Raw genomic sequence first — 18,331 nt, forward strand, 5'->3', positions numbered from 1 at the left:
ACTGACTAACACAAATGGAATTATGTTTCCTTTGTTGCTCTGCCTGAAAGCATTTGTCAAGTGCTAAGCCTGGGAAAATTTGAACTTGATATATTAGGTAAGGTGCTCAAGTAGAAACACAAGTACATTTCAAAACCCAATAAAGGCAAGAAGCTGAATTCTGCCAAATAGCACTCCCAAAAGGAACTATAGTCTTACAGAAAGAGGACCTTTCTGTTCTTACCTATGACAGCTTGCCTATAAGCATCCTTGAATCGACTGAGGTAGTACCTATTTGCAGAGTTAACTCCATCTTTCATAACTCCAGCCAACTTCCTTTCTCCTGTTCTTGTAAAGTCACCCTATCAAAGAAAAGGCAATTGTGGAAATTTATTCAGATTTGAGAATGTTCTCAAAATTCATTTGAGACTTTCAGTTCAAGACAAGAACTCTATAGGCTTCCAAGTTATAAAAGTCTTAAATTAAATTGTAGTAAAATTAAAATATGTACTAGCAATTGACTTTGATCTACGCAGGCCAAATATCTATATGCAATATTTATTCGCGGCATCAAGTGTTCAGTTAGATGGCCCCTTTAGGGCAAAGCCATTCCTGGCAACTTGTAGAAAGAAATTTCTAAATAGAAAATAATTATTTGACAAATACTAAAAAGATAAAAACATATTTTTCAAGGCTCATACTGGCATAAAATCAAAACTAAAATTTTAAGGGGAGGGAAGGGGATTTGAGACAGCCCAGACTGGCCTTACTCTGTAGCCAAGAGTGACCTTGTACTCTTGATCCTCCTGCCTCCACATCCCAAAAGCTAGAATCACAGGCATGCACCACCATGCCTGTGAATAGAGGGGTAGTGACTTAAAGCGACTCACAGATAAACAAGGTCCAGCCGCTTTCCCTGCTCCAGCCCACTGTTTTTATACAAGACAGTCTCAAAACAGGCTGTGCTTCTCCAACTTTGTTGGAGAAAGTGAGTCGTTCAGAGTAAGTTTTGAGTTTCAAAAGCCCATGCCCCAGTCTCTCTCTGCCTGTGGATCAGGACATAGCTCTCAGCTACATCTCCAGCACCATGCCTGCCTTGCCTGCTGTCATGCTTCCTGCCATGATGGTAACAGAACAACCCTCTGAAACTGTAAGCCAGCCCCCAGTAAATACTTCCTTTTATAAGAATTGCCTTGGCCATGGTGTCTCTTCACAGCAAGTTTAGGACATGGGCCATATCCTAAAACTGACAGTTTAGGAAGAACATCCTGCCAACAAGCTGCCCACTTTCCAGGAGTCTTAGAACAATATCACATACAGATAGCAAGGCATGCATGTGGACTCCACAGTATTCTAACTCAAAGGAAGAAAAGGAGGTAGTACTTGGATAAGGAATTCTATAGCTCATGTTCCTTAGTTATTGAAAATGTTTTCTGGGGCTGGCTTAGTAGTTAGGATTTGCTGCTCTTGTGAGGGGCCTGGGTTAGTTCTTAACACCTAACTCAGGTGGCTCACAACTGCCTGTAACTCCAGGACCAGGGATCTGACATCCTATGGCTTCCTCAGGTACCTGAATGTATATGATGCACATAAAGTCACACATACATACATATAAACATACATACATGGAGCCAGATGAGATAGCTCACTTTTGTAATTTCAGCTGAAGGTGTACAGTACCAGTACGGCCTACATAGAGGCCCTGTCATAAAAATAAGACAAGTTTTTATATTTATTACTCAACCAGAACCTACAGAAGCAGATGTCTATTGAGTCCTTGGTCCGAGTTACTTTGTTTGCTTGGGTTTTGCTAGGAATCAACTTCGGGCCTCACACATTCTGGGCCAGGGCTCCACCAAGCAAGCTCCACTTTGTTAGAAGAAATATGGTCCTAGATGAAAGAGTAGCTTCAAGGGAAATCAACATAAGCCTAATTTAAACACTCAGCCACTTTACTGCTCATGAAGAGTACCCACACATTGAGAATTCGGTTGCCAGCAACTGTAATTACACTGAAGGTTCTACGAAGATAGTTCTGTAAGCTCTTCAAAACACTCAATCCATTAAACAAAAACTAAGACAGCATGCCTTCAGCACATACCAGGTGTCAGGGAACAGTTCAAGCCCACATACCCTATAACAATCTGTCTCAGTGGGCCTATTATCTCCACTGAACAACTAGTAGAACTGAACAGGTGTCTTGTCCAAGGTCATACTTTGTAAGAGGCAAGATTAAGATTCACATTCAAAGCAGACAAAAGTATCCCAGGATAGGTCAGGTCCCAGTAGGCATGTCTTATTTGCATAGTTTTAAGCTGAATGCACGGCCAGGCATGGTGGTGCACAGGGAGGCACAAACAGGAGGATCTCTGTTTGAGGACGGCTAGGACCACGTAGTGAATTCGAGGACAGTCAAGGCTACACAGTAAAGCCCTGTCTCAAAATAAAATAAAATAAGTACATGTAAAATTTCATATTTCCAGATTCCTTTGAAAAACTGAAAGATGTAACAACGTGGGGCTCAGAAAGAACAACCTTCTCCAGAGACAGCACACTATGACCTGATCTAATGGTGGGCTCCTGCAATAGTCAGACATTTCAGAAAGAAATCAAATACACAGACCCATCATCAGAGCCCAGATACCTTTTAATCAAAAACAAGATTGATTTAGAACCTCAGATAAAATGATCCCCAATGCCCATTATAGACAGTTACCTTCAGAGCAGCTGTCCCAGCATACTGTCTGCTGATAGAGTCACCATTGTTAGCCCACATTATCTGGTAGATCCGGTTACATTTCACAGGTAGTGGCTGTTCTGGGGGCATCACACCTAGTTTTTTAAGCTGAAATAAGCACATGGGTGGGTAAATGACGTATGAGAAACTATAGCATGAAATATATACTATAGAAAAAGAAAACAAGCTGGCATGTAACTTAGGTTCCTTGTATAAAAGAAGTGTTTCCAGACTTTATTTCTTTAACTATAGTTGTGTGTGTCGGGGGAGGTGGTGTGGGTGTGGATGTGCTCATGTTATAAGAACATTGGGCAGTCAAAGGACAACTTTTGGGAGCCAGTACTCCCTTCCACCATGTGTGTCTCGCAGAGACCAAACTCAGGTTTTCAGGCTTGGTGACAAGTATTTTACCCACCGAGCACCTCACTGGTTCCCTCAGACTTTATTTTTAAGACAGTCTTGCTATGTAGCCCAGGCTTGCCTAGAGTTCTGAATCCTCTGGACTCAGGCTCATGAGTGCTGAGAGAGACAGAAGTGTGCCACCATGCCCGGCTCATTTTTTTAAAAAACTAAACCCCTGGCAGATATGGTGGCACACATCTTTAATCCCAGCACTCAGAAGGCAGAGGCAGGAGGATCTCTGTAGATTCCAGGAATGTCGGAGGTATATACAGAGACCCTGTTTCAAAAACAATTGTTATTAAATGAAGTACTACTATGAGTTACTATAGCTGAATAAATATAACTAAATGTTTACACTGTTGTAACTTTTTAGTGTATAGGCTACTACTACTACTATTATATTTTGCCTGCTTTAAATTTGTCTAAGAAGTGAAATCAAATACCAGAAAAACATGAAGAAACAATAGCATGAACAACATCTGAGTAGCAATCCCGAGGGCAAGGGTTTTGTGCGTTTTCTGGATATGAATCATCTTATTTCCTCCTCACAACAACACTGTTCCAAAGATGTTGGGACTCAGGTCTGAGAAGGTTTCTGAGAGCCAATACCTTCCACGCAGTGAAGACAGGGTGTAATTTAAAAGCTTTACTGACTAATACTACTTCAAAAGAACAGAACAGAGTCCTCAAAGACCAGTGGGACTCCATGTGGGGCAGGACGCAAACCAGCACCACATTAGACCGCAGCACAGGAAGTTGGTAACCACGTGTTAAGGGGACACAGAGGTAACAAATGGCAGGGGATACCAGGGGGTGGAACTGCTTCTGGGTTGTCAAAGCAATCAACAAATCCCAGAGAGCCACCCACTAATAGGAATGACACCTCACTCGGCCTTCTCTCGTTCTCATCCCCACCAGCCCCACCCTACCATCCTGCCAGTGCTGGCCAAACACAAACTCACAGCCCAAAATACAAAAACGTGGGTTTGAAGCTCAGCAAAAAAAAATGGAAAAAAAAAAACACCAAAAAAACAACTAGATAATACCCCAGATTTAAAACATTTGCAAGTTGAATATTTAAGAAAATGCCACCACACCTACATCTACTAAGTTATATTTCCCAGGTTTTTATGCAAGACAAATATTTACATGCTAAAAAATGTTCCACAAAATATTTGAACTTCCAAACGATGTTGCACTATTTACCCACGCATGAAGCGCAAACCATTTTAAGGCGAATATTTGGAATCAAAGGGACCCCGATTACCTGATGTTCCATGACCACGCGTGCAATGGCAGCTTGGACCACGTTGGTGCGATCCAGGCAGTCCATGCAATTAACTCGGAAAATTCCTTCTTGCTTACATATTACCCCAGCTTGATCGACCCTTGTTAAAAGAAGCATGGGATTAATTTACAACTCCAAAAGGTTTTTCAAGAAACACAGCTCTTAAAAACATGCAACAGCAGCAGCACTAGCTGGCAACGGTGCAGGCAGAGCCGTATACTGCAGGCGTGCTCGGCAGACTCCACTGCTGAGGTGCAGAACACCCTGGTGGTGAGGTACTGCTACACCCATCTGAAAACTCAAAACCTAGACGGGAGGAACCAAGAGAACAAGCGACTCCCCTCCCTCTAAAGATGGCAGAGCTGACGTGACCACGGGTGGTGCATTTGAAGGCGATTTATAAACCAGGAGGCATTTTAAAGTCTGTCTTGTTCCTCCCTTTCTAACTCCAAGTGGAACTATGTAAAACACACTAATCGGCTTCTCTACCTGCCGTGGAGTCATGCAGTAAGCCTCTGTCCTCTAAGTTCTTAGGCCACCTGTGCGTGTAGTCTTAATGTCTACTCAACTGTTCTCTCCTGGCCTTTAAGACCTCGTTCCCCCTCATTATGGCTACCTCCTGGAGTCTGGGCATCTTTTCCTTCTCTTTAATCTCAAAATGCCTAAAAACTGAACGCCTTTAAGCTCTCCTCATACGAGAGATGGCCAAAGAGGAAGACAAAACGGAAGCCACAGAGAACGAGAGGGCAAGCTTAGGCCCTTTAAATGCAGCGGCGACACTCCACATCATTTCCCAACCATCTGACGTGTTCCCCATTCACGAAGAGCACCTCCTAGTCTTCTGGTGGCACTCAGGGAAAGGAAGGAGACTGAACTGTCAGCATAACCATGCTGTGCTGATGTTTCAGTTGTGCTAAATGAACACACGACTACACAGACCAAGCTCAAAACAACTTTTTATGAAATACTGTGCTGGTCTGAACGAGAATGGACCCACAGGCTCATATATCTGAGTGTCTGGTTCCCAGGTAGTGAAACTATTTGGGAAGGCAGAGGTATGACCTTATTGGAAGAGCCATCCCCAGTTAGCTGCCCCCTCTCTCTGCCTTGCGTCTGTGGCTCTGATGTAAGCTCTCAGCTACTGCCCTAGCATCATGTCATGCCTGCTCCTCTGTCTGCTGCCATACTCCCTGACATGATGATCACGGAAGCATGAACCCCAAATTAACTTTTTTAGTAAGTTGCCTTGGTCACAGTGTCTCTTCACAGGTACAGGAAAACAACAAGTACAGATACATACCAACACCACTTCATGTCAAGAATAATGTCGTAAATGGCATCCGTCAGGATTTGAACATTCTCAAACTTCATTCCTCGGCTAAAACCCATTTCCCAAAAAACAAACAAAAACCAGTCTTTAGTATTATAACTGACTTATTCTTTAATTTACTTAGGCTAAAGGGGGCTGAGGGTGTAGCTTAATGGTAGAGCAATTGCCTAGCAATAGCTACCACCCAGGAAGACGCCTTACCAGTGCTCGTGGAAGTCAAAGGAGACGTAGGTGAGCTGCGAGTTGTTGAAGAGCAGCACCTGCTTCAGGTAAGCATCGCCAATAATCTTCTCCCTTCCAGCCTGGTCTACCAGGTTAATGATAACCTGTGAGAATGAAGGGCAAGAAAAAGCTAAGATCAGCTAGACCTCAGAATCGTAATGTGGAACTACAGTTAGCAAATATCCTATAGTTGTGCTTTTAGAAATCAATCCACTCAATCATCAATTTTCCCATACAATTATTTGTTATATAAATTTAGTTTTATAAGAACTATTGACATCAATGGTGATAGTTCTATATATTTGCAATAACCAACAAAAACACAAAGTAAAACATGTTTCTTAATAGCAAGTATTTTTTAAAGATTTTTTTTATCATGTGTATATGTGTGTGTTTATACTCCCATGGACCCAAAGCATCAGATTTCCCTGGAGTTGGAGTTACAGGCAGTTGTGAGCTGCCTTATTTGGGTGCTGAAACTGACTTGGATTCTTCTAGACCTCCATGGTCTTGACTGCTGAGCCATCTCTTCAGCCCAAACAGTAGGTATTTTAAATAGGCAGAATAACTTTTTAAAAAATCTACAAACTAAACATTGGAAAACTACTGAAATATGTAAAAGAAAATCTGAACAGATGAAAATATGTACCATGTTGCTGAATCCCAACGTCCAATATTGCAAAGATGTCAAGTCTCCTCAAATTAATCTATATACTCAACAATCCCAATTAAAATTCAACCAGGATCTTTCCATAGGCAAGCAAGTCAATTCTAAAGTTCATCTGAAGGAGTAAATATTTGGGAAAAGAATCGGAAAGCAATAAACGCAGAGGAACTTTCCCCATTTGGAGCAATTCTATGTTTACTACATAGCAGACAAGCCTGTAGAACAAAACACGCAACCAACTCAAGAGAACAGGCTGATGGGCCAAAGACCTGAGTCCATGGAGCAGTGATGGGTACACTAAGCACACCACCGGGGACAAGCACACAAGACTATGCCAGGGCACTGGGAAAACTGTCCACAAGGAAAAGAAAATTACAGTAGCTCCCAGGATCTCTTTAGTGAAACACAAAATAAATTCTAGATGCATCAATGATCTACATGTTTTTCTTCAAGCTATATTTAAAAAAGAGTAATTTTTCACAGCTGTAGGCGGGAGCATGACCTTCTAAGCATAATATAAAATTTAGAAGACAAAGAAAAATACAGATGTGGGACTAGAGAGATGGCTCAGTGGTTAAGAGCACGGGCTGCTCTTCCAGAGGTCCTGAGTTCAATTCCCAGCAACCACATGGTGGCTCACACAATCTGTAATGAGATCTGGCGCACTCTTCTGGCATGTGGGCATACATGGAGGCAGAACGTTGTATACATAATAAATAAATAAAACCTTAAAAAAAAAAGAAAAATACAGATGTGGTAACAGAAACATTTAAATCTGTGTACAAGTGACATTATAAGCAAGGGTCAAAAACCCCCAACAAACAAAAAACAAAAACCAAGGAACTCTCATGAGAAACTACCACCCAAAATCAACAATTTATAGAGTACCATAAATAGAATAAGAAAAAAATATGGGTAAATTCAGTAAACAAAACAGTAAACTTGATACTATAGTCCTGTTAATAGTCAAATGCAAATGTTAAGATATAAAAGTTTTTATCTATATACAAGAAATTTAAATACTAAACACAGAAAGCATTGGTGAACACAGGAAAATAGAAACACTGTTTCTGGGAGTCTAAGTTGTATGATCTCTTAAAAATGTTTTTAGTTGACAACAGTTTATGTTGGGTGGGTACATACATCGTAGTGCACATGGCAGGGATCAGAGGGCAACTCTTGGAGTTTCACTGGCCCTGGTGTGGTATCTCTGAAAGCAACTGAATGGTAAATACCAACTTCAAATGTATATACTGTTTAATTCAATGAGTTTACTTTCACAAATATATCGTGTAGAAACAAGTACCCTCAATAAACATGAAAGATGTTTTCTTGTATTTACTATTATTATTTACTATTAGGAGGGCATGCACATGTCAAGGTACAGGGGGGAAGTTTAAGAAAGCAGCTTTGTGGACTGTTCTCTCCTTCCTCCATACATGGGCTCTAGACAGCCTTCTGGAACCTCTTGCCAGCTCTCCATTCTTGTTCAGCTGATTTTGTTGTTCTTCCCTTTTCTTTTCTTTTTTTAAAAATATTTATTTATTTGTTATGTATACAATATTCTGTGTGCATGTCTGCAGGCCAGAAGAGGGCATCAGACCTCATTACAGATGGTTGTGAGCCACCATGTGGTTGCCGGGAACTGAACTCAGGACCTCTGGAAGAGTAGGCAATGCTCTTAACCACTGAGCCATCCCTCCAGCCCTTCTTTTCTTTTTTTTTTCCTTTTCTTTCAAGAAAGGGTCTCACTATGTAGCACTGGCTGTCCTGGAACATGCTATGTAGACCAAGCTGACCTCAAACTCAAAAGAGATCCACCTGCCTCTGCCTCTGGAGTGATGGATTAAACAAGTGTGTCACCACACCCAACTTATTATTTTCTTTAAACTGAAGTTTTATGTAGCCCAGACCTTGAACTTACTGAGTAGCCTAGGCTGGACTAAACCTTGGAATTCCCTCCACAACCTCTCAGGTTCTGGGATTATAGACATGCACCACCATTCCCAGCTTGATGATTTCTTGTGATAGCAAAAAGTACTAGTATATCCTAAAGGTCCGTCAGTCGGGAAAAGACTGGCAGCCAGAGATCTTAAATAAAAACAAAACCACTGCAGAACAGAATACACACAGAGTTCTTTGTGACTGTGCTTCCATTGTGAATGTGCTGGTGTCAGGTAGTTCTTGCTACAAAAAATAAACCACAGACTCAAATCTCAGAACAAGTCCAGAAGCAGCGCGGCTGAATTCAGTGACCCCAGAAGCCCCTGGACACTGGCTGGCTCTTTCCACCTTCACTATTGAGTCACTCTCTCCATTGCTTCTTCCCTAGCAGCACAGTGGCTAAACATCCTGCTGGTTCATTCACAGTCCTGACACAGCTGTAAAAGTCCTCCATCAAACCCAGACACAACGACCGTGGAGCACTGTTGGTCCTGGGATGCCTTTTACTAGAAGAGCAGGAAGCTCTGCCCACACCATACATTGCTGTCAAGCAGGCCCAGCCCAAACCAGTCACAGGCAAGAGCAGTGCTGCCACCGCGGCTGAGTCACACTGACCTCGGCCCTTCACCCCACAGAGCAATTACCCAGAAGGACACAGATAAATAAACACTGCCAGGCTACTGCTGGAAACTAGGAAGTGTCTGCTCAGTACACACTGTCAGAGTCAACAGAAGCAGAGAATGAGTGTGGGGAGACATTGTTCCCTCAGCTTGAACACCTCAGTATTTCTCCTTTTCTCAATTGTGTGTGGTTTATTCTTTTTAATGTTACTTACAATTAGGAATATGACTCATGCATGAATCAACTCACTCTATCAAGGGACTCAAATGCAGAGTGAGACCAAATCATTACTGGCCACATCCAATCCCACATGCCTCCCTGAACAGCGTCTTGTCCTAATGCCGTGACGAGAGTTCTTGCATAAGCACCCTTGACTGAACACATTTGTAGACTTGTTTTCCTATTGAAGTGCTAATTGCCTCCATCCTTTCCCAAATTTGATGTTTCTCATCTTTATTCCTTCAGCCACTCCAGTGTGAGTCATGGTTTTAATTTGCATTTCCCTGATGACTAGTGAGCTGACGCACCTTCTCATGTGTTTTTATGACTTTGTAAACTATCCTTTTACAGATTCTGTTCAATTCTTTCATCCAGCTTTCTTTTGGAATGTACGTCATTAATGGGTTTAGAAGACACTTAAACACACTGTAAGATATAAGACCAAATCCTAACTATTAAAGATTTACTTTATGTATGTTTTGCCTACATGAATCCATGTGTCACGTAGATGTTACGGAGACTACAGACACATGGCACTGTGCCTGACTGCACGTGAGCTCTGGGGATCACGCCCAGCTCCATGTCATACCTATGCATTGTGTACTTTAGCCAAGGAGCCATCTCCCCAGTAATTACTTTTATTTTTTTTTAACAATTATTTCTTTTTTTTGTTTTTTGTTTACTGAGACAAGGTTTCTCTATTTAGTACTGGAACTCACTATTATAGACCAGGTTAGCCTCAAACTCACTGAGATCCTCTTGCCTTTGCCTCCTGAGTGCTGGGATTAAAAGTGTGTGCTATCATATTTCTTCCTTTCTTTCTCTTTCGTCCTAAATTATGTGTGTTTGTGTACGTTGGTGTGGGGCTTGTGCATGTGAGCACAATTGCACAGGGAGCTCAGAGATGTCAGCTCTGTCTTGGAGCAGGACTCACAGGGCTGTGAGCCATCTGGTGTGGGTGTTGGGACCCACACTCAGGTCCTCTACAGAGCAGTACACTCTCCATCACTGAGGCATCTCTCCAACCCCAGATTAACTGTTTCCTAGATGGGCATTGCCCCTTAGTGAATGACGAATGAAATGTGACAGACAATTGTACATCGAAACACAGAAAGATAAGGTAACGCTTCTTGTAAATTCGGCTTATGACTCAAAGTCAAAGACATTATGCTGTTCCCTGAAATCTTTCAGATCCAGATCCAGAACCTTTCTCAAAACTGTTCTTATGTATGTTAAGTGGACAGTGGGTACCAAAAAGAAAAGTACAGTTATATATTAACATGTTTTATTTTAATTAATAACAACATTCAAAATGCCTGTGCCAACTTACGTTGCTGCTAACAATATTTGAATTTTCATTATAAAAGCAAATACCTGCCTTTAACTATTATAAAACCTTCTAAATTTTAATATGATTATTAAATAATAATTGTTTGTTCCTTCCTATTTTTTTCTGACTCCCTATGAGACTATGGTTGAAACTACATGAAATCTGAACACTAATTTGGAAAGAGCTGAAGTCATTCACTACTGAGTCTTTCTGTGCATAAACCAGGAACTCAGCATTTTCTCTCCTTTCATGCGGTACTCTGCCATCCTGGGTTTTTTTGTTGTTGATTTGTTTTTTTCTTTGAGACAGGATCTCACTATATTGCCTGGCTAGCTGGCCTGGAACTCTGTATGTACACCAGGTTGGCCTTTAAAAATGGCTCCCATGTCATTACAGTCAGATTGGTCATCCCTAATAGACAAGAGCATTACTGACTTTCATATCTTAATCTTGTATCAACATTATTGAACTTGTTTTCCATTTAGTGATTTTCAATCCATTCTGCTTGACTGGATTGCATTTCCATGTGTGAGCATATGAACAGAGAAGAGAAATGAGGGAAGACGTAAGTTGAACCGTCCCCTCCAGCAGGGCACGGCACTGAGACACCTAGCTTGCCTAGTTTAGGCTGCAACAGCCGACAGCATGTAATCTGTTGTCTCCAAACAACCCAAGGCAACAGGCGCCACCCTCATTCCTAGGAACAGTAAGAGTATCCTTAGCTTAGTGTGCTTAACCTTAGCGCTAAATGTGACTGTTTAGTTACGAACAGTACATTGGGTTTTCTTCATGTAATTCTACATATAAGGAAATTTTTCTTACTACAAATCAAAGCCCACCTGTTTTTTGTAAATTTTCAGCTGTTCCTCAAAATGGGCACAGAAACAGTCAACCGTCTCCTTCTCACCTGCAAAGAAGCAACACGAGATCCAGTTCTCCTCCGAGTCTGTGACAGATGAGGGCCCACTCCATCTTTATGCTGACTTTTTCATCATTTACTGGCAGTTTAAATGTCAGACTGCCTAACCATCATTTTAAACTAAAATTTGTTTCTTTATAGTTAGACTGAACTAAACTGCATCAGTAAGTGCCATCTGCGAAATTACAAACACACACATGCAGGCACGTATGGGCACTCACGCATACCCTACCTTTCAGTAAAGGTTTCACATGACATAAAAAATAAAATAAAAAATGATATTTGGTACTAAAGCTAAAATATTCTAAGGAATTAAATTTTAAATGTTTCAAAATTTTTTAAAAAAGTTTTCAGAAGAGCCACCTGGCAAGGCGTCTCTCTCGCTGACATCCTGTGCACTGCCCTTTGGCGAGCACAGGCCCCGCTTCTGCAGACACTGGCTACAGCTGTCCTTCCGAAGCTAACTGTGCGGGAGAATAAGCGGCAAAGCAACAGCAGGTCAGAATGGGAAGTGAGGAGCTTTCCTGCAGAGCCAGAGAACTGCAGCATTCAGTAAGGACTCAGTCCAGTGTCTACCGCCTCAGCTCTGTCACCTGGGAGGACACGACGTCACAGTGAGAGGCGTGGCTTTTGTCGCTGTTGGTTTTAGCACAGGGTATTGAACAGGGCCTCCAGCAGGCTGGTCAGGAAACCATACCTCAGCTGTATCCCAGCTCTGGGAATTATTGTTTTGAAATGAAACAAATTCAAACCTAAAATATCTGGCACCCAATTTTTATTTTAAAAATTCTCATAGAAATCTTGTGTAAACCAAATAGTTGATATGCTTACTTTTGTCTAGTCGAGGCCTTGGATTATAGCGATACCCAACCTGGCTCCAAAAGACCGGCACAGAGCCTCGAGTTTGAATGAATGACAGAGTATGATTATGAACATGAATTAACTGCTCAGTCTCCACATAATTTGCAACATTTCCGTTTTTATCCACTCCCCTTCGTTTATAGCGCATTCCTGAAGGAAATTAAACAGAAAGCAGCAACCGTTATAAAAATGTGTTTAGCTTGGTTTGGTGCCAAGTTGTGGTGCACGCTTGATAGTTCAGTGCTCTGGAGGCTGAGGCAAGAGATTGCAAGCTCGAGGCCAGCCTAGGCTATATAGAAAAACTCTCAAAACCAAACCAAACCAAACCAAAGAACCCCTGCACTTAGTCTGACTAGATTATGCTTCCTAATTGAATGTCTACAGGAAAGCCTTGGAAGCCTAGACACAGCCAACAGGCAAACAAGACCACAGCTGAGCCCATCACTGTTGAGCTGAACCCTCTGAACGAAAGGCAATGGTTTTCCCAAAGGGGTTAGCCCTAGAAGGCTCTATCACTGTGACACAGGCTTTCAGCTGGAACCCTGTACTCAGACACATCCAAGTGACTTTCTTATCTTTTGCATGCATGCCGCCATTCTGTCTGCTTTGCTAATTCTGTCCGCCCCTCAACTGTAGAAATCAGGCTCTAATTGCATCATGGCATTTGGAGTTTGGAGCTCACTGTGCTTGCAAGACCAAGATTGTTACTGGCACTCACACAGCTCGCCTGCGTGCGACCTGCATGTCTTACAGCAGCCCCTACTCACCGGCTCTGTGCCGACTCCTGCGAGATATGAGCGCCACTAGAAACCGTGGGTGGACGTCATCCACACAAGTGGGCTCCTGAAGGGGGGTCTCTGGGCTGCTCTTCTCGTCATCCGATGACTCGCTGTAATTAACCACAAGTTCTTCAATCTGCACAAAACCCTGGATAATGGGGATGACCCAAAAGTCCACATCCGGAGTCTAGAACGGAAATGAATGGCACGTTGTTCATCTTCTACACAACACCGCTACATGCTCAAACCCAAGTGACAGTCAACACACACTGCCCTCAGCTTGCTACAAGCATAAGCCTTCTCAGCCCCATGTTCTACTTACTGAACACTAGGGTGAGAGCCAAAGGGCCTTACCTTCTCTTTACAACAATTTTCCTAGGAGCTGATTGACAGGGAGCACAGCACAGGTGCCAGACTGTTCCGTACAAGTTCAAGCTCCACCACTCACAAACTCACTGACAGACTCTCGCTCACCTCACTAGGCCTCAGTGTCTTCCTCTGTGAAATGGGACTACAACTGCCTCCTAGGGAATTGTTGTGAATAATGAACAGTACATGTAAATAAGGCACAGGGCCTGCCCAGAGCAATCAACAAATGTAGCTCTTAGTCTAGGACAGCAAAGCATTTAAGTTGATGTCCCATCCTCACTTGCATCCTATAGCAAAATGGAACCATTTCATTACAAAGCATACAGCTGACTTTTGAAAAAACAAAAATAAAAAACTACTTATTTATTTCCATATGTATATGCCTGTTTGTCTGTATGTGCACAGGGTTTATAGAGCACCTACAAAGGCCAAAAGAGGGTGTCAGATCCCCTGAAACTGGAGTGACAGGGGATGATGAGCCATCTAGCAGGTGCTGGGAACCAAAGCCAGACAGACCCTCATCAAGTGCTTTTAACCACTGAGCCATCTCTCCAGACCCCTACATCTTTTATTTGTGAGGTAGAGCTTCTCTCTGCAGCTCAGTCAGGCTTGGAACCTTAGGAGATTCCCTTGCCTTGGACTCCCAGGTACTGGGATGGCAGGCATGTGCTACCACGCTCAGTTTTCTCGTTGTCATTTGTGGTGCAGGGATCAAACCCAGAGCCTCGTGAGATAAAGCTCCACAGCCGGCTCTCCTCGGCCCCAGCACTGCTTCACATTCTGCTGCGGAGAAGCACATGTGCCACCAGCTTAAAATTTCAACAGGAAATGAACGATAAAAAGCATTTCCATAAATGTCTTATTTGAAATGTCTTCTAACAGAACTAGGAGGGCACTGTTCAAAGTCAGAGCTTCCTTCTCCTGTGTCTTTCAAACTAAATGCACTCAGATTTTAAGCCACAGACGTGGTCAGAAGCTCAGTGCCATTCTCACTACATGTTAAGTTTGAAGCCAGTCTGGGCTACATGAGATCCTGTCTCAGGAACACAAAGACCAGTCAGTAAAGAGCTTCTGGTTACTTACTGGTCAGCTAGCCTGGGCCTACTTGCCGCACTCCAGACCAGTGAGAGACCGTCTCTAAATAAACCAGGTGCCTGAGAAATGACATCTGAGGTTGTCTTCTGACCTCCAGTCAAGTATACTCAAGTACACATACAAATGTGTACTCATGCGCACACACACACAATGCCAAAATAATAATGAAATAAAATGAATATTCAAAATATTGTTTGTTTTGAGATAGAGTCTCCCTTTGTAGCCTAAATTGACCTGGACTCACAATCCTCCTGTCTCAGCTTCCAGAGTGCTGGGATTACAGACACGCCCCACCATATTCACTTTCCAGCATCAGTTTCAAACCTCCCTTTCTTCTGCCACTACGCTCTTCGGGGGCCGTTCATCTCCAGCTTCATTCTGCTTTGTGGTCTCTATTGGCTCTTCAGAAGGTTAGGGTTGGAAGCAATGAGGTGAAGGGCTGGCCTGCATTTATCATTTTCACCACCATCCTCACTACTTGTACTTTTACTCTAGCAATAAATCCAAGATCCTTGACGGGAATACAGAAACATATGTTGCTAACTGTCACCTTGATCCTAAGTCACGAGCTTTAAACAATAATGTGTGAATGCCTGGCAAAAGCTCTCCAAACACTGGAACTCCACATTGCCCGCATAAAGACACTCATTGCAGATACCGTATCAGAGCGCTAAGAACAATCCATGCCTCAACCTTAGTAGAGACATGCTAGGCATCTGTCTAGAGATGCCACTGCATAAAATGTCAGTAACTGTTAGGAATAAACAGTGAGGAGGAAATGGGAAGAAAGAAAATAACTGAAAGGCTAAGAAGAAACAACAGATGACCATGCTCCATTGCTTTTGTCTGGAGCTCAGTGTCCGAAACACGGAGCACACAGCAGCCCTCAGGCATGATTCTCCGATAGATGATAGGATCTAACGGTTAATCTTCAGTCAGCTGGACAGACTCACCTCGGAGATGAGTCATACCTCTGGCTGCATCTCTGGATGTGTTAGAAAGAGTTTACTGCAAACGAAACAAGCACCTTGATGTGGGCAGCAATCATCCCACAGTGTAAGGCCCAGACAGTAGAAGGGAAAAGATGAGGGTCAGTAGTCTGTCTCTACACACCGGCCCACCAGGACAAGATGCTGTCCCTGACAAGATGATGTACTGAGCTCTCTGAAATCATCATCAGAATCAGCTCTGCTTCCCTTTAGTCTTTCCATCTCATAATCCTTCTCACAGAGACCAAAAGTAACTATACTCCAATATTTCTGCACAAAGGAAACAAAGAAAGGAGCCATCAAATCAGAAAGAGAACAGGCAAGGTGGTCCAGCGGGTTAAACACTGCCAAGCAAGTCCAAGGACCTGAGTTCAATCCCAGGGTCCCACAGTGAAGAGAGAGGCCCAGCTTCAGATAGCTGCTCTCTGACCGTACACACATGCGCACACACCAATAAAATATGTAAACAAATATAAACAAACTAGAGAGAGCTCCATGCAATCATCTCACCATATCCTGTGGTTTTCCCTAAATACCTCTTACGATAAAGCCCTGGGAATCCTGGCTGGGCCTTAAAAATCCATCGACTTCACACCCAGAAGATAAACCAGAGTGGTATCATTACAGAAAAGCAGGACTCTGCATTTCCAATGGATGTAAACACAAACAAGCAAACACACACATCTTTTCAGGCACTCTGAGGATATTTTTGGGTCCATGGGCTTACTACTCCCCCGCCCTCTTTTTCTGGAGCCCTCTTTTTCTTGCTATATAGCCTAGTATGGAGTTGGGACAAGCCTCTTGCCTTAGCCTCCCAAGTGCTGAGATTACAGGTGTGTGACATCACATTCAAGTAAATAACTGCTGTCGAGACAGACTGTCTGCAGACATGGTGCCACTGTAACATGCCTGAAAGCAATGTCTTCACTTTTTTCTTGCTAAATGCTCCTCTTCAGTGGGTGGAAACACCCTAATAAGATTTCAAAATTCATCTTGATATAAGGGACATTTGCTTAACAACAGCAACTAACGGGATTCTAGAAGCATCTACTCACACCAATCTCAGTGAGATCTTGGATCATGTACTTATTCCAAAAGAATCGGTCATCAACCTAGAAGAAGCGGAGGGGAAGAATCAGTTCAGCACACATGACTTCAGTTTCCTACAAGAGGCAAATAGGCAGAGACCCAGGAGCCAACACTGCTCTGCACTTTACCTTCCTCCAGAGGGGACGGCCATCACTCTCCCCGGTGCTCTGCCTCTGCACGGAGTTGGTCAGGTCATAGGTCAAGCTATAATAGAAAGACTCTGAGTCCATGAACATCTTCAGCAACTCCTCAAGTAAGCGTCTCTCCAACTTCTCCTTCTCTTTACTTTCCTTAACCTGTGAGAAGTCAGTCTGTAAGTACCAAGTCAGATGGAAAGATTGCAGATAACGCAAGCCTTCAAGTAAGGACAACCCCCAAACTCGAGAGTCTTCTGAATTAAAAAAAGAAAGTTTCCAGATGCATCTAGTTACCCTCAACTTACAACTAATCAAAGATAGATTTAAAGCCCATGCCAATCAAACTCTTACTTTTTTTTTGTTAGGAGCAGACACGTTTGATTTGATGTGTGTTAATGTCTTCAGTAGAAACTTGGAGTCATCAGGAGATGGTATAATCTTCTCCGGCTTGTTAATTCCAAAATGATGCTTCTTACAGAGCTAAGTAAGTTTTCAAAAGGATGAATCATTATTAATTATCATCAACTTTAGCTGTCCAGAGTGAACGCTACTGCTCACACGTGGGTTAAAAGTGACTCCAAGAGTTAACAAGACGACTAGGCAGGTAGAACACAGCTACGGTTCCAGTAATTAGGAGCCACACCACAAATAAAACATAAGAATACAGGTAAGAATGGACTTAGGGCTAAAGGCGACAAACCCAGGTTCAGCACAGTTTATGCTTATCCAGCATGTCCAAAGGATGCAATGTTCTGGCTGAGGTTATTAGCACTTTGAAAACTGGCATCTAAGAACAAAATATTGTGAAATACACATCTGGAGGTCTCAAGGTCATTACAAACATCTGCATTAAATATTCATTTATGCTAATTACTCGAGTGTTTTGGTTAAAAAAAATGCCCTATGTCGGCTCTACAGGGAATGTTAGAAGCTGGACCTTTCAAAATTCTCTCTTCCTATCTTTACACACAGTAAGGAAATCAGCAAATAACATGATTTGGGTCCAGAGATTAGTTAAATTTAAAGAGCAGTAATTAGGGGTCATAAAAAGAAGTTCAATCCAGCTGGCAAAGGTAAGAGGCGGGAACATGAATACAGATGTGTTGAGACAAGAACAGGGGACAGACAGTTTCAACAAAGGAAAGCTGGTGGGAGCCAAATAAATGTTTTATTTTATAAGCTGCCTTGGTGACCCACAGGTCAATAGAACAGTAACTAAGACAACTGTCTTTGTTTTTATTTTCTTCATCTGCTTTACCAAAGTTTGGAGGAGCGTTCCTCTGGGCCTACTATCCCTTAGCTTCTTATCAGAAAGTCCAAGAACTCTGAGAACTGAGCATATGTTTTTAAACTT

The 18,331-nt window shown here is 42.6% G+C and overlaps 1 protein-coding gene across 2 annotated transcripts in view; it reads right to left on the bottom strand.

Annotated features, from left to right (window-relative positions):
• Positions 1-18,331, bottom strand: part of Inpp5f (inositol polyphosphate-5-phosphatase F) — a 91,931-nt gene that overhangs the window by 19,160 nt on the left and 54,440 nt on the right. For both annotated transcript variants that reach the window (XM_048455114.3, XM_048455112.3), the window contains exons 4-14: positions 17,329-17,457; positions 16,969-17,136; positions 16,807-16,863; positions 13,287-13,485; positions 12,490-12,669; positions 11,579-11,646; positions 5,938-6,062; positions 5,707-5,784; positions 4,386-4,506; positions 2,696-2,824; positions 224-341 (exon numbers count right to left, since the gene is read on the bottom strand). In XM_048455114.3, coding sequence (XP_048311071.3) covers positions 224-341; positions 2,696-2,824; positions 4,386-4,506; positions 5,707-5,784; positions 5,938-6,062; positions 11,579-11,646; positions 12,490-12,669; positions 13,287-13,485; positions 16,807-16,863; positions 16,969-17,136; positions 17,329-17,457 — 1,372 coding nt within the window. The remainder of the gene's footprint in view (positions 1-223; positions 342-2,695; positions 2,825-4,385; positions 4,507-5,706; positions 5,785-5,937; positions 6,063-11,578; positions 11,647-12,489; positions 12,670-13,286; positions 13,486-16,806; positions 16,864-16,968; positions 17,137-17,328; positions 17,458-18,331) is intronic.

This window comes from Myodes glareolus, chromosome 7 (assembly GCF_982192425.1).
Source record: "Myodes glareolus chromosome 7, mMyoGla1.1, whole genome shotgun sequence".
NCBI classification, from domain to species: Eukaryota; Metazoa; Chordata; class Mammalia; order Rodentia; family Cricetidae; genus Myodes; species Myodes glareolus.